We start from the raw sequence: 20,433 nt of genomic DNA on the forward strand, positions 1-20,433 counted from the left end.
ACCTGGTGAAACAACGCGGGAAATACAGAGAGGGAAGGGAACACAATTGCAAACAACGGGAGCGATACACATGGAGTTTCTTTGCGTGCCAGTTAACACCCTTGGTTAAAGTAACCGTATACAACTTTTTTTTTTGCTTTAAAACACATTTTCATTGTATTACTTGTAAATACGTCCAGCGATCTTTGAAAAAAATGCAGCTGTGTCGGTTTGGAGTCATCAAGGGTACAGAATTCTATAGGATACAGACATCTTACTCTGTGTAACACCAAAACTTACTTGTATGCCAATTATTGCGATTTTGCGTGCAGTAAACTGTAACGTATTTGATTACACGACCATGTACAGGCATGTTTAGTTTTTACTATTTATTTTCGTGGACTATTGTGGGGCTACCCTTAGTGAAAAACAGTTTGAACACCCTTCTGTTTATCACCTTTTTCAACTTCATATGGTGCTCCTTGTTTGAACTGCTGCCTTTTTAATCAGGAAAAGTCGTTGTCGTTAACGTGGCTTCAATTTTTTCCGGTTTTATTCTGAAATGTTTTTAGCACATCCCCTAGTGTTTACTTTTCTATCAGATTCACGTAAAATGAGATCTGATTTTAAAGGCTATAATGTATATAGATGTGTGTGAGTGGGTGTTCAGGGGTAGGGGGCCCGCACACGTGTAATGTTTGCCTAGGGCCCAGTGATGGGTTAATCCGGCCCTGTCAGATTTACAAAAGAACTGGCATTCCCTGGTCACGTGAGGTAACAGTAGTGGCTTTTTACTGCACTGTAGGTGTTTGCTGGGATAACGTTTTTTTTTTGTTTTTTTTTAATAAAACAAAATTAAATAAATTACAACATAATTACTCGCGGTACAGTAATGACAGCTTTAGTAGCAAGTGATTTTCAAACCTAAATTTGTTAATAAAATCGTTCCGTTAATGCTTTGAAATTGACTCAATCAGGTTGTTAATCAAAGTTCAACGAAATGAATGGAAGCATAATTCGCTGTGCTGACAGTCCATCTTGAAGAGCAGACTGGTCGATGAACAGTATCCATTCCAGGTTTGTTAAAGGAGATACTTGACTGGTTTCACAGCCCTTCAGTAGAACTAATTATAACTTGATTGGAGCTACAGTATACCTACAATAGCAGCATTAGGTAGTCCAAGATTAGTGCTAATGGGGGTCTGTGAAATCAGCTTAGTACAGACTCCTGAAATGGGGAAAAAAAAATTGCATATAGGTAAAATAAAAGTGTTCAAAATAATAGGGCTCATTTTAACGATCCTTCAACTGTAACGACTGGACCCCAAATAAAACAAAAAAATGGTATTAGAAAACGATTGGGTGCGAACAGCCAATCAGCTTCCAGATCTAGCGGGCTTCTATTTTGCATGATGCCCGCTGGAACGTTGAAGTGCTTAACTGTAAATTAAATTTTAAAATCAATCCGCGACCAGATACCTGCTTTTTCCCTTAATCTGGTAACATAAAAGCTACTTAAACATACTTTCCGACGCTGGCCTAGAGACAAGGGAAATCATGTCTGTGACAGGACGCCGTAAGGAGGGCTCAATTCGCAGCTACTGGATAGCAAATCAGCAGGAAAGACACGATTGGTCCATAATTATGTCATCTGCTGGATCCAAGCAACACCCTCTCTCAAAATCCTCCAGACAAAACTTTTCCAGTCTGTGCCAATACTACATATAGAGTAAGACCCCAATAAATACATGTTAGCCTAATAATTATAATAATAACGTTTTCACTACGTGTATGTCGTTTTTATATTCTAATTATGTTATGGACTATTTTCCTCAGAGGAAGGCAAAATATCACAAGTTAAAGGTAAACAGGTTCTAAAGTTTTTTAAAGAGAAAATAAATATCTCAATTTCGAATAGCGATAGAGCTCTCTCGATGTGGGCTCCAGCGTGTGGTAGATAACCTTGACTTTCGTTAGCGCCGTCGCTTTAGACTCGGGACGCATAACTCCAGTCGCTGTCGTCTAACACACGGCAGAGCCCGCATCGACGGGCTCTATGTCGCTTAAATATAAACACACACAATCTTAATTATGGAAATGTTATGCAATGATTATGTGACCTCAGTCTAATTCTAATGATATTAAAAAAAAAAAAAAAAAAAAAAAAAATCTTCTTTCAGATTGTGCATGATGAGGTAATTCTGTACATATTTGCAAACAGTGAAAGCAGTCGGATAAAATGGTAGGAAGCATTAAAACATGGTAACAATGTGTTTTTTATTTATCTAAAAACAGATATTATGCCAACAGTTTAGTGTAGCATTTGTATATTGAGTGTGGTAACCAGCGGTGTACCACAGGGATCAGTATTAGGTCCTCTGCTATTCCTAATCTACATTAATGATTTAGATTCTGGTATAGTAAGCAAACTTGTTAAATTTGCAGACAACACAAAAGTAGGAGGAGTGGCAAACACTGTTGCAGCAGCAAAGGTCATTCAAAATGATCTAGACAAGATTCAGAACTGGGCAGACACATGGCAAATGACATTTAATAGAGAAAAGTGTAAGGTACTGCACGCAGGAAATAAAAATGTACATTATAAATATCATATGGGAGATATTGAAATTGGAGAAGGAATCTATGAAAAAGACCTAGGAGTTTTTGTTGACTCAGAAATGTCTTCATCTAGACAATGTGGGGAAGCTATAAAAAAGGCTAACAAGATGCTCGGATACATTGTGAAAAGTGTTGAATTTAAATCAAGGGAAGTAATGTTAAAACTGTACAATGCACTAGTAAGACCTCATCTTGAATATTGTGTTCAGTTCTGGTCACCTCGCTATAAAAAAGATATTGCTGCTCTAGAAAGAGTGCAAAGAAGAGCGACCAGAATTATTCCGGGCTTAAAAGGCATGTCATATGCAGACAGGCTAAAAGAATTGAATCTGTTCAGTCTTGAACAAAGAAGACTATGTGGCGACCTAATTCAAGCATTCAAAATTCTAAAAGGTATTGACAGTGTCGACCCAAGGGACTTTTTCAGCCTGAAAAAAGAAACAAGGACCAGGGGTCACAAATGGAGTTTAGAAAAAGGGGCATTCAGAACAGAAAATAGGAGACACTTTTTTACACAGAGAATTGTGAGGGTCTGGAATCAACTCCCCAGTAATGTTGTTGAAGCTGACACCCTGGGATCCTTCAAGAAGCTGCTTGATGAGATTTTGGGATCAATAAGCTACTAACAACCAAACGAGCAAGATGGGCCGAATGGCCTCCTCTCGTTTGTAAACTTTCTTATGTTCTTATGTTCTTATGTTCTTATATACGAGAAAGGGGGCAAAGTCTAAACATCTAGTAAGCCATCTGGAGCTTGCATAAGGATGTACATAACATGGGGAAGCTATTAAAACACACACATATTTCTTCTCTATCTTATCTCTAAAAAAAAAAAAATATATATATATATATATATATATATATATATATATATATATATATATAATATATATATTTTTTTTTTTTAAGAAAGTGCTTATCATATGTTTCAGCCAACATGACCATCTTATCATTATAAGTCTGACTGCGTGGACGAACCCTTCCTTGAACACCAGTTGTCCTGAACTTCACCAAAAGCAACTGCTTTCTGTGCTGTGGTAAAGACAAAGAAAAAGTGATCCTTAAAGTTGATGTAAGTAGCTTCTCTATGTCTGGAAAATCTACTGTTAGCAAAATTTTAAAAAGCAACAAGTAAGATTACTTTTGTTTTCGGATTCCACAAGGATACCAGAATAAATATTGTGACATTCAAAAAGCTACTTTTCACAACATATTGACAGTGTTGGATAACAGTAACAGTATTTACAGGTTTATCAAAGTTTAATGTGCGTTCCATTGTTATTTCTTTTCCAAGCTTGCCATAAAGAGGCTTAGGCACATCTCAAACGACCTCCCCACCTGGCAATTTGTGTTCCTCATGAAAGCAAATGCAGATAACGTGCGACGATTTGAATCTGCAAAGTACAGGAATTGGTTTTTAAGTGAGCCCTTGAGGGGAACTGTGGGGATGAAACTCAGGGAAATCAAATCTGAGCAGTCTTTTTTTCTTGATTTAAAAAAAAAAAAAAAAAAAAACGCAAACGCTTAACTCCACTGTTCCACATGTAACTGCAGTCCTCTGCATCAATACCAGGTTCATATGGCCTTCCCGCTGGTGTTCTGAAATCTCGATGTGACCAATTATTCTATAGGCAATATACATATTATAGCCAAAAGAAATCCCGTAGCAAATAGGTTTTGTTAATGTGTTTATGTAATGATGTGACTAAATGGGTGCAAGAAAACTTCCTTTTTTAATTGCAGTGTAGACTTTTTATTACTCTTAAAATAAAAAAAAATGTTGAATGTGAAAACTAATTAAAATGTTTTCCCATGCGTTGAGAGAGAGAGAGATTGAGAGATTTCAAACTCTTTGCTTAAAGCTTAAGCATACGTGGTCTACTAATGCCTGATGATTTTCTTTCTGAATGTGTCTCTGGCATGATGGAAGGAAACTCACCACAACAGTAGTATTGCAAGCAGTGTTTATTTATTTTCTCAGAGTGAACACTACAGAGATGCCAATACATTTCAACAGCAGCTTTTCCCCTAATTGTATTATAGAGGGTTTACTTTGTTTTGGGCCTATAATCAGCACTGGTCTAAAGTCTTGTGTTATGTCACTATAAGTCACTTGCAAATGGTTTGTTTAGTCAATTCCTTGGTGAGTGCTCTCAGAGAAAATTCCAAAGTTGTGGTTCAGAATATATAGAAATGAACAGTGTCAATTTTAAATCACTCTCAGCTCAATCTCAATGCCAGCTGCAGACAACACCCAAGTAACAGCGCTGGGGAATATTTGCACTGTACAGTATGTGGTATAAATGTACAGGCTTAGGGGAGCCAGAAAAAAAAAAACCACACAAATGAGCTTTACAGTGCAGTACTTGCAACGGCAATCAATTCATAGATAAATGTGTAAAATACTTACAACAAACACACACTAGCAAAAGAGTTAAAAAGGGGTAATGTGTGAATAGCTGTGCTGGTCCACATACAATATACTGAAATTCTAGACGGCAATAATTTAAACGTATATATACCGCGCCTAGAAAGTTTGATTGCATGCTGGCATAACACAGATGCAAAAAAAAAAAAAAAAAAAACCCAAAATCTAGGCTTTGTTCTTCGTGTAAATTGGAGTAAAAGCTTTAAGTTACCATGATCATCTATATTGTATAATAATTTTTCAAATTTTCTACACCCTAATATTGAATCTGAAAATGTAGGTAATACCAATTCAGTTAACAGCAGAATCTTAAATTCTGCGGCAGTCAATAAAACATATAGTTATGAATACTTTGATGATGATCCATATAACCATTATACAGCACTCTAAACATTTCAAAGTTATTTAGAAATTTGTTTGATAATTTTCTTCCATGGCAAAACCACTGTTCTCAATTCCAACTTCCTCGTATGGGTTTTGTGATGCTTCTTTTTCTTCTTGATCCTTCGCTTTTCTATATGAGAGGAAAAATTATACTTGTTCATTGTGTAATTAAATCAATATCATTACCATGAATACACAACAGTATTTTTGTAAGATCAGCTCTCTTTTTTCATGTATATTTTTAAAAATACAATCATTAAAATATACACGACAAATTAATTGCAGTAAATCATATCTAATTTCTATTACCATCAGTTTGTATATGTTTTGTTCACATTTTCACGCACCCAAACTAAACAGTGAATTTAAAAGTCCTCAACACAAGTCTGTTTTATCTTTGATTTCATTGGAATAGAATTCTGAAGACAGCAAGCCTCATACTTACCTCTTCCTAGCTTGGTATCCTGTGATGACCAGGTAGACTCCAGCAAGCACAACAATCCCCATAACCACACCGAACACAACGAGCCACACTGTGACAGGCTGCTCAGGAGGTGGGGCTAATGTTGCTAGGATACCCTCAAACTCCAAGGTTTTATCATCAAGTAGGAAAGCACTGTTAAGCCGGCCTCTTGACAACCTGTAAAAAAAACTTTTACTGGTTAAATTATAAAAACTTAATTTAAAGTGTGATTGTGATACTAAAAGATACCATGATAAGCTAATGGCTGCTCAGGAAGGAAAAACAGGATGGAGATACAAACAGTATGGTTGTCTGCTGGTGCAGTAGATGTGTTGAAGAATGTAGAGCAGAGGTTTTGGAGTTTCACTGTAAAGACATACCTGTGGAATATTTTAGTAGAATCAAGTTTGTAATTAAAAAGGGTGTTCGTGGCAAATGTAGGATAATGTTAGAATAAAACAATTGTTATCTATATAAATATATAACTTGTTCTGTATAATATACAACAGTATCACTATTTATGATGGTTTTAAAATAATTAGTTTTTGGTATTAAAATAATTTAAAATCCATAAATCTGGCAGGGTATCAATTCCATGCTGATCCCTTAAAGGACCCTTGTGACACCACTGCTCCAAACACATGCTCTTCATTAAATCTGTAAAACACGTTGATAAAAAAAAAGGGTTATTGATTGCATGTTGTTTAATCCCTAGCTTCAGTGTCAGAGCCACACCCAAATGAACCCCTGTCCTCATTATTCCAGGACCCAAGTGCACTCGTATCTTACCGTATGGCACGTTCCACATCCACTTTTGGGATGATAGTTAAATTGTTAGTCGGTTCTCTGACAATAAAATAGAAGGAGATTCTTGGTTTCTCATTATAGACAATAACATCTTCCGTACTGGAATAAAAGACAAGAAAAGACAAATATGATGTTTTCTAACAACACCACAACAGTCACAATGGATATAAGTGTACATGCGGTATGTAGAACTAGTTATCATAGCGGCCCAGCAAATTTTTTTATCCAGAACTGCCTTGACATGTTTATCGAAGGAATTGATACGTACTGGAGAGTGTCTTGTTCTCTATCAGATTCCCTTTAGAATTAACCCTAACTCTAACCCTAACATTACCTCTATCCCTAACCCTGACCCAAGCTCCAGCCCTAAATCCAACCCTAACTCCAACCCTAACTAATCCCAACCTCATTTCTAACCCTAATTTACCTCCCATCTAAACGTAACGTTCTCTCTAATCCTGACCTCAACCTCTACCCTCACATTAATGCACCGAACCGCAATCCCAGGGAATTAATCAAAAAGATTACTCACCCAAAGTTAACTGTTTGACTCTTCTCTTCTTTAAAATACTTCCTCATGGCATAGGCTACTGCTGATCTGAAGTAAAACACTTCATTTTCATCCCACTTGTACTAGAAAAAAGAACATCACATATGTGAGTTAGGGTTAGGGTTTTGTTTGGCTTGATTTTATATTGTCACTCTTCAGAGGCCGTCCTTATGCAGCAATACAGCAATCATGTAAGTAGGTGAGGATTTGAAAGCAATGTGTCAGGAGAACATACTTAATGATTTTGCACCACTGTTACAGCAAATTACAATTTCTGTTTTCTCATCAAGTTGGATACAGTAGGTAGTGCACTAATGTAGGGTACTTTTATCGAACAAGCAACCTTGAACTGTGTGGATTTCTTGTTCTTTTACTGTCTTGCTAAGACCAATCAGTAGCACTTTGGACCTTGCTGTGAATAAGTAATGCACTACTCTCTTTAACTAGGAAGCAAAGTCTGCTGCATAGTGTTGTACTTAACAGCTTCACAGTGAGTTGTGAATAAGAAAAAAATACAAATAAAAGCAGAAACCAAAAAAATCTCAGGATTTGTAATGTGTTCTTTGTGTGTCATTTAGTTATTTCTCTGAAATCTTTCTTTGATTTGTTTAAGGGGAATTTCAGTATTACACTAGAAAAAGTATTATGTTTACAGGTCTTTAGAATGTGGATGGACCAGTTTAAATAAAACCTACAATAAAAACACATTCCTCTGGTTTATGCTGGTTAGATAATTGACCATTCTGCACCCCTTGACTCCATCAAGGAACTCTTTACAGTCAGCCATTCAATTATTTGTATTGTATGTTGTGTTGGATATTAATGCATTAAGCATTAAAAACATACTTTCACTTATAAGGAAATTCAATTGAAATATAATTGTATTGCAATGGATTTCATTGTGAGATCATCTATGGCTTTTCTATACATGATTTTAATACATTTTTAATTATACTAATACTTTTATTACATTCAGTTACACTGGAATGTTTATAGCAACTTACTGCATCATCTCCCAGTGCTGTGATCAGACTGATCCTCACTTTTAAAGCACCCTCTGAATCTGAAAGAAAACAAAGTAAGAAATGGGTCAGGATACAACTGAGAAACCTTTAGCCAAGCTCTTTAATTAAGAATAACCTGTTCCGCACAAACAAAAACACAATTTATTATCAATAATTTCTGGTCAATGGAGGCCTTTGGCCAAAATAACAAGTGTATTTATATCTTCTATGCATATGAACCCAACTCTCCTATATTCTCACCATGTGCCCTCTAAATGGACTTTTCCAATGCTACGGCTCAACTGGTCTCAGAAACCCAGGCCATATTTCTAATCTGACCAGCCAGGAAAACTAACATCCAGTTGGGGACCAGCTACAGTCAAACTGCTTTGTACAGATACAGTAAACACATTACAACGTGTTGCATAATAACATACAATGTACTTACACGGATCCCACTTTGAGTCCCAACCAATCTTTCTGTTATGAATAGTGTTCTCATTTTTCAGCCATTCGTGCAGTTCACTGAAGTAATCCAGCAGAGGCTGAGCATTCATTCTAGTCTCGTTTGTTATACTTTGTAGAGCTTTTGTCCACGATTCAGATTTTCCTAACTGAAGCATGGCCCTAGAGGAAAAAGGTGACTATGTAAAATGTTGTCTTTTCTTTCTTTCTAAAGGGATACTCTATATCAGGTATGTCACACTAGGAGGTCGCTGCACTTCACACTATACTCTGCCTCTCTGGAATGCTTTCCCAGGGATCATCAGAAATGCTGATTCCCTGGCAAAGTGTAAGTGATGGCTGAAAGCCTGTTTGTTCTCTCACGCCTTTGGAGTGTGATTACATTTTACGTTGTGGTTTTTTTTTTTACAATTCTCAGTTGTTGTTTTAGCTTAGCTAACTGTCAGAACATGCTTCTGAAAAAAACTCCTTGTGGGTGATTGTTAGGAAGAGAGGTCAAGGACATTACCATTGTAACATATTGCGTGTTGTGTAGAGAAGGCTGTGCAATGCAAAAAATCTTCCCAGCTATCAACCTTGTAATAATCATAGAGGAATCAATTTAGCCAAAGCAAAAAAACAGTTATTTAGTTCTGAGAATATATTTTAATAATTTTATATTGTTAAATCGTTAAGGAAAACCTAGTGTCCCTCTAATAACCCCTTTCAGGAAAAACGGCACAAAACACTTTAGCTGTGGATTATAACAATTACAGGCCCCTAATTATGTAATGGGAAGAGAAACTATTCATTTACTTTAGCCTGTTACCAGCGGCCGTAGAGTTGGTGATGTCACATTTGTAAAGAGGCCCACTATGGCCTGCAGCCTCGCACAGTGCTTTCTGGAACTGGAACTGATAAATTGTCCTTGTGAAGTACCTGCAAACAGATCAAAGGTTTCAGGAAGAACTATATTTCATTGTCAGGGATAGCTTTGCAGGTCCAGTGGACCAAATCTGGGGACAGTGTTCATTTGTGGATGATGCATTACTGCAGTAAGATACTGATTTTTTGCTTGAATTTTATTTGACTTAAAACAAGATGTGAAGTGTGTATCATGTGAGCTTTCGTATTTGAACTAAAGTCACCCAGGCAACAGTGTCTCCCAAATATTTACTAAGTCAAAGACTTCATCTTTATTGAAGTCTATTGTCTATCTTTATTTTCTACTTTCTTCAAGCATGTTATGACTTCATGCCTTCCTTTGTCGTTTAAGTGAATTTGGACACTGTGATCAGCCTTACCTAATAAAGGAGTAGTCACTAGATACATGGAACAAGGCAGCCGGATCACAATAGGTTTCATCGTGGGGTAGTGGTTCCACCACACCAATCAGATTTCTCCTGAAAATACATTGTTGATGTGTATATTAGGCTTGAAGTTCAGGGAGTTTCAGAAGTATGGAACCAGAGGAAAGCATCCTGCTATTGATAAGCAATGTATCCATAACTTAAAAACACTAATTAGTAGATTGAAAAGAAACACTGATTAAGACACTAATCAGTGCAAGTGTTGTGCATCTTTTCATCTTCTAGAGGAATTACGTACTGGAGAAAACAAAATTGTAGAATACTATATTGAGCACTGGTGAAGAAGCAGACAACTTACTTCATTTCCCACCACTTTTGCATCCACTGATTCTTGGGGATGGTTCCTTGGAAGACCTGCCATCTCCACTCCTCCAGCATGTAAGTAAAGGGCAGTGTGCCAACGATGGTCAGGGCTTGCTTGAGCAGGAAGTTAATGCTAGTCTCTGGACAGAAAGGATCGTGGTTGTGAGGGTGAAGGCAGAATTATGATGCTGAATGCTTCCACAAGTTAATTTAGGAGATAATTAAATGGGGTCTTTTAACTATTTAAAAAGTGGAAGTTTTTAGATCAACCTCTGTGTAGAACAAACTAAATGGACTCTATTTGCCTGTGCTGTAATGATAAGGCATAATATATTTGAAAAAACTAAGCGGAATAAATATAAAAAAAAACTGAAAGTTTAAAAATATATATATATAAAAATGCTACTATAGTGTTGAAAAAAGTAGTTTCTGAAGTAGTTTATAATGTACTTCAGAAAGTATCCCATAATGTACGCCAAAACACCTGGTTCTGGGGGAGCATCCCTGAAAAAGCTTGGTAGTTAAAAATAGCATCAGCATTGCTTTATTCATTTCAAATACTTTTTTACACAGTAAAAGTGAATCCTATACAGGTCCTTACCATGGTCTTGCTCAAAGCTTGGAGGTAAAAGGCCCAGAGCTTGCAAGTGTTTGGGGGTGGCTGCTGACAGAGACATGATCTCCCCCACTGCCTCATGGAATCCTTCATTGGCACCATTTCTCAGCAAGTAGGTCTGATTGGCATAAGCCATGTCATACTCAATGTGTCCCATCTCATGGTGAACTGTTAACAAGTGGCCCATATTCACCTCAGTGCACATCTTTATCCTGCACACACATAAAAAAAGTGTTTAAGATATGCAGTGTCTTTTAAAAGCTCATAAATGATACATGTATTTATAGTGATAGCGTGAAGATATTTAAGAAAGACAGATAAACTATGATGCAACTTGGTTCCAGGCTCTGCCTCCCCATGCAAGTACTGTCTAAGCCCAGCTTTCTTCGCTGTACAGAGCATACAGGCATACATCACTGAGTCACTCAACAGCAGTAACCTAGAACAGACTGACTGCTTCCCTTTTACACCTGCACCTGGCTCTAATTTTCAATAATTGCCAAGTGCAGGTGATAATTAATAATTAAACAAAACAGTAAAACAATTAAATTGTCCTGCCCCCTGTCCTGCTACATGCAATACATCTCCCCCCCTTGTGCAACACACATTGGCCATTCCAAGGCCACCCACCCCCCAAAAGGGCAGTATCATCTTATCATCTTAGTTGCAAGTAAGTTTATCTTTTTTTTTTTTTTTTATTCAACGTATTTTTTTCAAACGTTTTTTAAAAATAAAATAGCACTCAATAAATTACATTTCTCTTTAGCTAACTTAATAAAATAACACTGAAAGCTTACAGTATACCAAAAAGCAGCCATTAAAAACAAAGTTAATATTTTAAATGACTCCCTTTGGTTAACTTCCAATTACATATAAGCAAATATTTTCAAACTGTCTAATTACATGTAAGTAAATATGTGTACATCAGACATTTACTGGCATTATGAAACATTTGCAGTAGCATGTTACTATTTTTTATTACTTGGAATTGTCTTTCAATACAATTTCCTATCACTGCCAAACAGGTGTGATTAATCGATTGTTCTATTTGACCTGTACCTGAAATCTTTTCCATTTCCCATGTCCCACGCAGTTGGGTGACAGACAACCTTCCTGTCATGAGGCTTCTCAAGCATGGAGTTGTTCCAGAATTCATCATTCATTTTATACAGGCCAACAGACGTGAAGAAAGATTCTGCTTCCTTAAACATCCTGTCAACAGTCCAGCCCTGAAACAGCAGGACCACTAGAATTATTTACTTGAACTCTTTCAGAAAAATGGAAAAAGCTGTTGTGCTTTGGAACAAGCTTCTCCTGCAAAATGTGAATATTAAAAGACCTGCCTTCTTGTTTTTCATCATTATCTTTGTCGCCGGCCCATCTTATAAAGATAAAGACTGTACTTGTATTGTAAGCATAATGAAAGTATGATACAGTGTAAGCAAAGATAGCAAAGCATAAGTTAGGTAAAATATGGCATAGTTTAGATTTATTTCCAATAAAACATAAATAAAAATAATAATTAGAGAAGAAAATGCATCCCATTCTTCGCTTGGACTGTCTGTAAGTTAGGTGTTCATTGTTTACTGGCCTTGATTATAAAATGAACAAATGCTTACCTGACTGATCATTGCAGAGGTCACATCAATGTCTGGTTTGTTTTTATACGGTACTGCAAAAGCATACATATTTGTCCAAAATCTCCCCCACATGTCACCTGAACAAAAAAAACACAGAAACTCCAGGGTAAATACAATCATTATGCATAGCTTCATTGTAATATGGTCATTAGTTAAAGCCCCAAGCCTGTTAGCCATCCCCCACCTGCCTCTGATTACATCTACCTTCTACTCTTGCTTGAATAATACTCATAATAATGTAGGTTTCAAATATGTTCTAGGTACTTGTTTCCTATAAACAGATCAATAAATAAAATACAGTTCTTCTGCTCATCTTATAAAGTCATCTACTGAAAACCGTTTCCTTTCTCTGCTCAAAAGGATGTCCTTATTGCAATAGATCAAATGTATCATCGGGACATAAAGCTTTCTTTAAAACTTTTTTTAACACTGTCATTTGCAAGCAGTAGTGCTGTTTTAAGCTATGAAAAATATTATTTTAAATTACAGTATAGAGTTATTTTATAAGCACAGAAAAAGCTGTAATCTTGGTTATAGTCTCATGCCTCACAAAATAACACATATCTTATTGTACACCCCTTTGTTGTGTGTTTGTTGTAATAATTTAATAATAATATTTTATTGTTTTTGTAAAAAAAAAAAAAAAAAAAAAAACTCAACTATGTACTATATATATATATATATATATATATATATATATATATAGTGAGATAGCAGGGAGGGGGTGAAAATCCTTCCCTGCTAAAACATGTGAGAATGCAATGTGTCTTAATTGTTTAATTGTTTTATTGTTTAGTTAATCCCCTGCACCTGGTGCTAATTGTAAATTGGAGCCAGGTGCAGGGTATTTAAGAGAGGCAGCCAGTCTGCTCAAGGCTGCTTAGTGAAGCGCCTGACTCTGTGTGTGTGTGTGTGTGTGTGTGTGTGTGTGTGTGTGTGTGTGTGTGTGTGTGGTGTGTGTTGTGTGTGTGTGTGTGTGTGTGTGTGTGTGTGTGTGTGTGTGTGTGTGTGTGTGTGTGTGTGTGTGTGTGTGTGTGTGTGTGTCTGTGTGTTGTCTGTCTGTCTGTCTGTCTGTCTGCCTGCCTGCCTGTCTGCCTGCCTGCCTGCCTGCCTGCCTGTCTGCCTGCAGTCATTTCAGAGAAAGGTATTGTGTGAAACGTGTGTAAGTTTTTGGTGTGTGTCAGGTAAACGGCTTAGCCGTCCTGTGGGTTAGTCAGGGACCTGGTGGTGTAAAGTTAGAGCTCCAAAACGGAGTTAGGTTTTTGTTTCTGTTTGTTTATTTTCATTTGTGTTTATTAAAAGTGCGCGTAAGCGCTTTAAAAATCAATTTCTGGTGTCCTGTTTCTAATTTAAAGGGGCAACGAACAGTGCGAGGATTTGTTCATATATATATATATATATTATATATATATATATATATATCTGAAAGGGAAATTTAAAAAAAATGTACAAGAGAAGTAATTAAAGACTCAGCTGTTCACATTCTAAACAAGTGTGTGGTATACAGTTGTCAGTAAGCCAGTTCTAATATGCTATCTATTTATAGCATATTAGAATATGTACTGTAAAAACTCCCATATTTTTTCACCCTCTTACCAAGTAAATGAGCAGGAAGGCCTCCAGTATGACTGATATGCCCGGGGTAGGTGTCGTGCAACTTTGCCCTGACATAGGCGTGTAGTTGTTGATACAGAGGCAGTGTCTGAAATTGACATTTGTATGTAAAAAATGATTTGAAACATATAAAACATAGCTGCCACCTTGCCAACACCTATGTGTTCACAGCTGTAAGAATCCTTGAAGCCACTTTCAGTCATGCAAATCAAAACCAGAATTAACCAAAATGTCACTTTTTTTAAAGCTATATAAAAATTCAATATAACAAATAGTGTGGTTTCTATAGGCTTTATTCTATTAAGACTCTCTTCAAAAACAGAGACCAGTGATATGCATCGTATCGGAATTGTGGCTCACAGTCCTAAACTGGGTGCAAGACACCTTTGCATCCAGCTTTAAAATTGGGCCCAAAAAGGTATTTGTAAGTGGTCAGAACTATACGCACATGTAGAAAGGAGTTCTGGAGTGAGAGATACAGTATGGATTTCAATACTGGATTTTATTCTATTTTATATAATTGCACACTCATAATACACAAACTCAACATCACTAAGGCTCAAACCTTTAAGCTTTTATGTTGCATTATTACTCCAAACGGTGCAGAGGGAAGCATCCAAGATGTATTTATTAAGAGAGAAGCATTCAAGATGTATTTACTAATTTATATATTTTGTGTTTTATTAATAATTCCTTGATCATAAACCAGTTGAATATTATTATTGTTTGATAGTTTAGATAGTGTTTCATTGATTATGATCAAAGATAAAGAAACTGAAATATTTCTATTTTATTTCAATGTTAACCTTATGTGAGGTTCGGGGGCGGGAGCTAGAGCTCTTTTAATTTTCGGTTCCTGACGATCTTCATCTACTTAATATTTAAAGCTTGGTCATACCTATCTCCCTTGTCAAGTGTTTTGCTTTTTCCTCCTCCCCTCCTCCTTTTGTACCATGTGCCTCTGTCATCAGTCCCCGCTGGGGGGGAAAGTGATCTCACTGCCCCGACCTCAGGTCAGGCAACGTCACCTCTGCTTTCGGATAAGGTGGTTCTCATCGTATGAGTCAGTGGGGACCCCTGGACACACTTATGCTTTTGCAGCTCATGTGTTATTCTTTACCTCGAAAACAGAGGCTAAGTTTTTTCTTCCTGTTATCCGCTCGGGACAGCCTGCTATGCAATGTCCTAACTAACCTTTCTACTTTCTACCTTTTCTGATTCCCTGCAAGCAGCTCTCCAAAAGCTAGGGTAACTACTCTTCTGTCCTTTTATTTTCAGGTTTGCATCTGCTACCTATTCCATCCTTGAGGGATTCAGGTTTGCATTCCGCTACATATTGCATCCTCAAGGAGGCCACGCCACTCCTGATTGAGCAAGACAACCCTTTGATATGTTTTCTCTAGAGGTCTCTGCTCTACCAACCCAATCTACGATCTAACAAGCTATTCTAATAGCCCGGGCTCCTGCCCCATGAACTTAAGTTTAGAGAAAGGGAAACATGTCATTAAAACAAATTCCAGAAGCATTTGACATATACATCTGTTACGATCCAGGACCATCCTGAGAAGCACCCTGTTTTGCATAGAAGTATTGTGATGTGTTCAGATCATCTATATATACTCCTGGAGCTGTCAATGTTCTTGAAGGCTTTTTCAGGGGACAAATTGATTAACAGCAGCTGGCAACTTCTAATAATATACAAAGTTTAGAGTCTGCTCTAAGCAGCACAGCCAGTCCAGTTAAAACTTTTATTTTGTTTTGCTACTGTGAAACTAGGTTTTAATAACAGCACCAGATAATAGAATAACAGAAAACCAGAACACTTATCTTACCTCCTTATATAAATCTCGAACATCTTGCATAAGCTGATCTCGGGTGTAGGCATATGGAAAATCCATGTCTAGGGTTTCGTAGTTTCCTCTCCAGTAATCACCATAGTCTTTATAGTCTTTATTGCAAAACAAAAACATAGTTACAGTATCGTACTAAATACCAATGCTATTTATTTTTCATTTTGCTTGCCAATTCTATTATTATTCTTTGTTATTACATTTTGTTGTTGTTGTTAAATACATTTTGTTTAGTATATGCATAAATGCAAGTATGCAAATGTAGAAGTATGCATCTATACAAACTGGTGATTCCTGGTATCATTTTCATTAGATAATTATCAGTCAAGCTCTTGCTGTATCAAGCTCACGACTATTAAAAAGCAACGCACAGTGTATTGGATCCACTGCTTATTGTACTATGGGTTAATTGTAAGAACACACAATTCTCAGATGCTCAGCAGCGCTATAAATCAAATTTGGTGACCATTACAGCCCCTGGAACCCGCTAAGGTAAAGCATTAACAGTATGCACGATTTCAAAATAGTTTTTATTTTTATTTTTATTTTTTAGAATTACTATTCATTCTTGCAGCCTCATTTTTCAGGTCAACATAGTCTTCATACAGCGGTCTCATCCTTTTGCCAACTTCAACCCTCCAGCCTTCCCAGACATGCAGACGCTTGTAGTAGTCGTTGCTTTCGGCCATAATCTTCTCCAGTCCTAGAAGGATGCAGTTTGAGATTACATTATAATATAATAGCAATCTAACAAATCATTAATGTAACAAGATTGGACCAGCTGAGAACGGAGACTCCTGTGATAAAGGCTTGGGGAAATTGTAGTTCATTTTTTATTTGTCATGACTGAAAGAAGCAATGGGATCCCTAATGAGCATTGTGTTCACAGATCCTCTCCTAACAGTTCTCATCCAAGTACCTGTACTAACTGTGCCCAACATTGTTTAGCTTCGAAGAACTGACGAAATGAAGCTTTCAAGACTGCCGGTGTGTCATAATACATTATAGCAGGTTATTTCATTCAGTGAAAAAACTCTTTTCAACTCTTGGAAAATACAATGAAGATAGTATTACCTGGTTCCAGTGTTAAACAGTTGAAGGGGTCATCTGGTTGACATACAGTTCCAGTGCTGTAAATTGTGCTCATCTCACTCATGACTCGATTTAGCTGCATTTAACCGATAACAGAGTTGTAAACCCAAATGAGCATTAAAACACTGTTTAGAGCATGTGTTTATTACCTTCTGTATGTAAACACTGCTGTTCAGAAGCCTAGTTTAAAAATGAACACATGCACACCATTACATGCATTAGGCTCCTGCAGGAAAAAGGCCTTTTTTTATATAGCAAGAAACACAATATTTGTATGTAGGAGTTTTCAAACTAATGTATCTTTCTAGTTTTATACAATTAAAATAATCTTAATTCTTGCTTTTGTCATTGCACAAAAAAGAGCCAATAATGGTGTAATAAATAATTTCCACATGTAGCAAATCATATTATTGCCCTACCCCTTTTTATTGTACTATAAGAAACAAGGGCATTAGTATGTACATTTTTAATGCCTTGCAATCATGCTTTTATTGTCTTATAAATCGAATATGGTTCATTAAAATAACTAATTATTAGTTTGTAGCGAGAGAAACCAAGTATGAATGCAATGAATGCATTTCATAAGTTTGTTATACTGATTGTGCAAAATGTTCATTGAGTCAGCAAACGAAAAACCGAAACAACTGTAACAAAGGGGTTGACTGTCCGAGAGAAACTGTAATTTCCATATAGGGTAGATTATGGGGACTCTAATATGCAAGTATGTGGTATTATAAGGTTTACTGCATGGCTCACTGTATTAAAAAAAAATAAGATTTTCAGTAACTGTAGAGTACAGTAAAAAAAAAAAAAAAACATACATGATCTTGTTTTTCCTTAGGCAAGAGAGTGGAACCTTCTTGAAGAAGCTGCAACTGGAGTTTAATAGTGTGGTTTTGAATTTTATCAGGAGAAAAACGGGAAGCGCTTTCTGATGCTTGTTTGTAGAACTCAGACCACCTGGCGCCCATTACATTCTGTTTAGGAAAAGCAAAACATTAAGTTGAAGACAACGAGAAATGATTCATTATGTAAAAATACAGTAGGATTTGTGAAAACTTTTTTTTTTATAAAAGATGTTGGAGATGAGGTCTATCAAATTGTCAGACATTCTTCAACTCCCAATTCCTAATTGTCGTAGAAAATGAACTTTAATTTGTATGGTTAAAAAACAGTACCTGTTCTAAACAGGAAAACAATTTAATTGATGCAAAGTTCATAGATATATGAAAAGCATGTCTTCTCAGAAGGTTTCAGCCTAGACAGCAGACCTTTTATTGTACAGTAAATCAAAGAATTTGCATGGGGTTAAAGAATCTTCCCAATAGAATACAGTCCGTTTTGTATACCATTGATTCTGTTACTGAATAAATATTTTGTATTAAACTGGTCCAGAGCAGCTTTCCAGTTGATCTTCAGCCTTTCTGATCAGTGACTAGATTACAGTGTTGAGGCACAATTCGCATTGGGCGTTTTGTACTGAAATATTACACCAACATAAACATAATACAGGTCATAATGAAATATTTTATACAGAAGATGGATAAACCATTAGAACTGTAATCAGTGATGTCCTGGCTGTCTATCGTAGTGGAAATAAAGTTTTTAATAATCTGCTCTAGGATACGGCAGAACTTTACATATTTTAATTAGGATTTTCTACAGCCTAAGCATACAGTACATAAATGCCGTTTAATTTTGTGCCTAGCCCTTATATATGTGTTCTGAAGTTGGCTGTTTACTCTTTTGATGTTGCTAATATACATACTATACTGTACCGATAATATGTATAGGTACAGTAATGTATTTTGTCTGAAGGTTCACCAATATTTAGTATTTAATATCTAATAATCGCTATTATTTTGAATGTTATATAGCACACCTTTTTAACTATGTTTCTTACATTCATCTTGGCATGACTTTCATTTTCCCTTTTTATTACAATCATTAAAATAGTTTTTTGTTTAATTATTGGCAAAATTTCTCAGCTGTTCCGGTTATAATTTTAAAGAATGTGCTGGCTTCACTTATCTCAGTCACCTTTGTGCCTTTAACACGCCATACTGCTACAGAAACAACGGCACTCAATTTGGTTTGCTTTGCTTATAAATTCAAAACTCAGAAAAAGGTAAAGAAAAATGGACAGCATAACAAAATGTGTTTTTCTTAGTACAAATCTTAAATCAAATTTCAAATATATAAACAAACAAATGCACATATTTAATTCAAGTCTGTTCATAATTTTTAAAGGAAAGTACTGTATGAAATTTAATCATTGCTGTGTTATTTTAAATCTCATATTAAAGATTTTTCCTTTCTCCATTTGGCAACTTTACCACATATATTGGTGTAGTAGGCTTATTCTGCTTTGGTAAATGCGGGCCACTAACAGGATTGTTTCTATTGAAAATGTGTGGTCTCAAGGTCCAGTTTTGGTTTCCCTTATGAACCGCTGTCTGAGACAGATTAAAGGTTTGGGGAAACAGATTTCAGTTGAGTTCAACATTATAGATGGTTCTCTAAATCAATTCTGCTCTAGACTTTTGACCTCAGAGATGACTTATTTCCTGCTGTGAGCCAGGTGCGCTCACTCGGCCTGTATTGATGATTTACTACCTGTTGCCAGAGGCCCAAATAAACCCACTTATAGAGAACAAGGACAATCATTGGTACAGCTGTCATTGAGAATGGTTTCCAGAGCAAGGTTTGGATAATAGAATCTGGCCACTGGCAACCAACCACAGTTCAGGAATTAAAATAGCTGTATCTACATTTTGAATGTTGAAATCCAGCAAATGAAGCATACTTTATCACTAAAAAAAAAAACAATTAAAACAATGGATAAAGTTGAGTAATTCACTAGCCAAGTGTTAACCAGAGTGCACTCACCAGATTATTGGCGTTTTCGTCTGTGATGTTTGTGTTGTACTCCCATGATGCCAATGAATAACTGTACATCAAAGCTGAAGCCTCTTTGTCGAATGTTTCCAAGAAGGCTGCAGCATCCTGTTCAGTCTGGGCCGCAGCTGATGCAGCCAAAGCCAACATTAACACAAGATGGAGAGGCATTCTCCCACAACGGCCGCGTGTAACTCTGACTAAGACAGTATCTGTGGCAATTATCAACTAGCATATCTCTCTGGCCTTTGAACAAAATACAAAGTTACCATCATAATCTATGACAGTCAAATCAGAGGAGGACCCATAAACCCTTTATGATAATAGTTTCACATTTTTTTAGATACAGGATGTATATACAAATATAACAAC

At 36.4% G+C, this 20,433-nt stretch overlaps 1 protein-coding gene across 1 annotated transcript; it reads right to left on the reverse strand.

The window, feature by feature from the left end:
- Positions 1–5,851: 5,851 nt before the first annotated feature.
- Positions 5,852–20,232, reverse strand: LOC121328027 (angiotensin-converting enzyme 2-like). The gene is made up of 17 exons (XM_041272479.1): positions 20,053–20,232; positions 17,985–18,140; positions 17,146–17,239; positions 16,631–16,774; positions 16,054–16,169; positions 14,204–14,309; positions 12,587–12,684; positions 12,027–12,196; positions 10,953–11,179; positions 10,347–10,491; positions 9,983–10,081; positions 9,495–9,617; positions 8,683–8,861; positions 8,235–8,293; positions 7,213–7,313; positions 6,663–6,779; positions 5,852–6,050 (listed from the first exon to the last, which is right to left on the reverse strand). The coding sequence occupies exons 1-17, from the start codon at positions 20,230–20,232 to the stop codon at positions 5,852–5,854; spliced, it is 2,313 nt and encodes a 770-aa protein (XP_041128413.1).
- Between the last annotated feature and the right edge of the window lie 201 nt (positions 20,233–20,433).

Source organism: Polyodon spathula, chromosome 15 (assembly GCF_017654505.1).
Source record: "Polyodon spathula isolate WHYD16114869_AA chromosome 15, ASM1765450v1, whole genome shotgun sequence".
In the NCBI taxonomy this organism is placed as follows: Eukaryota; Metazoa; Chordata; class Actinopteri; order Acipenseriformes; family Polyodontidae; genus Polyodon; species Polyodon spathula.

Bases quoted from the DNA above. Each gene is read 5' to 3' on its own strand.
- LOC121328027 (XM_041272479.1), bottom strand. From the start codon at position 20,232: ATGCCTCTCCATCTTGTGTTAATGTTGGCTTTGGCTGCATCAGCTGCG. The intron at 17,240-17,984 runs GTATGTTTTTTT...GGTTAAATGCAG, and splicing joins CTAAGGAAAAACAAGATCAT to CTAAATCGAGTCATGAGTGA. The intron at 6,780-7,212 runs GTGAGTAATCTT...CTTTTATTCCAG, and splicing joins AGTCAAACAGTTAACTTTGG to TACGGAAGATGTTATTGTCT.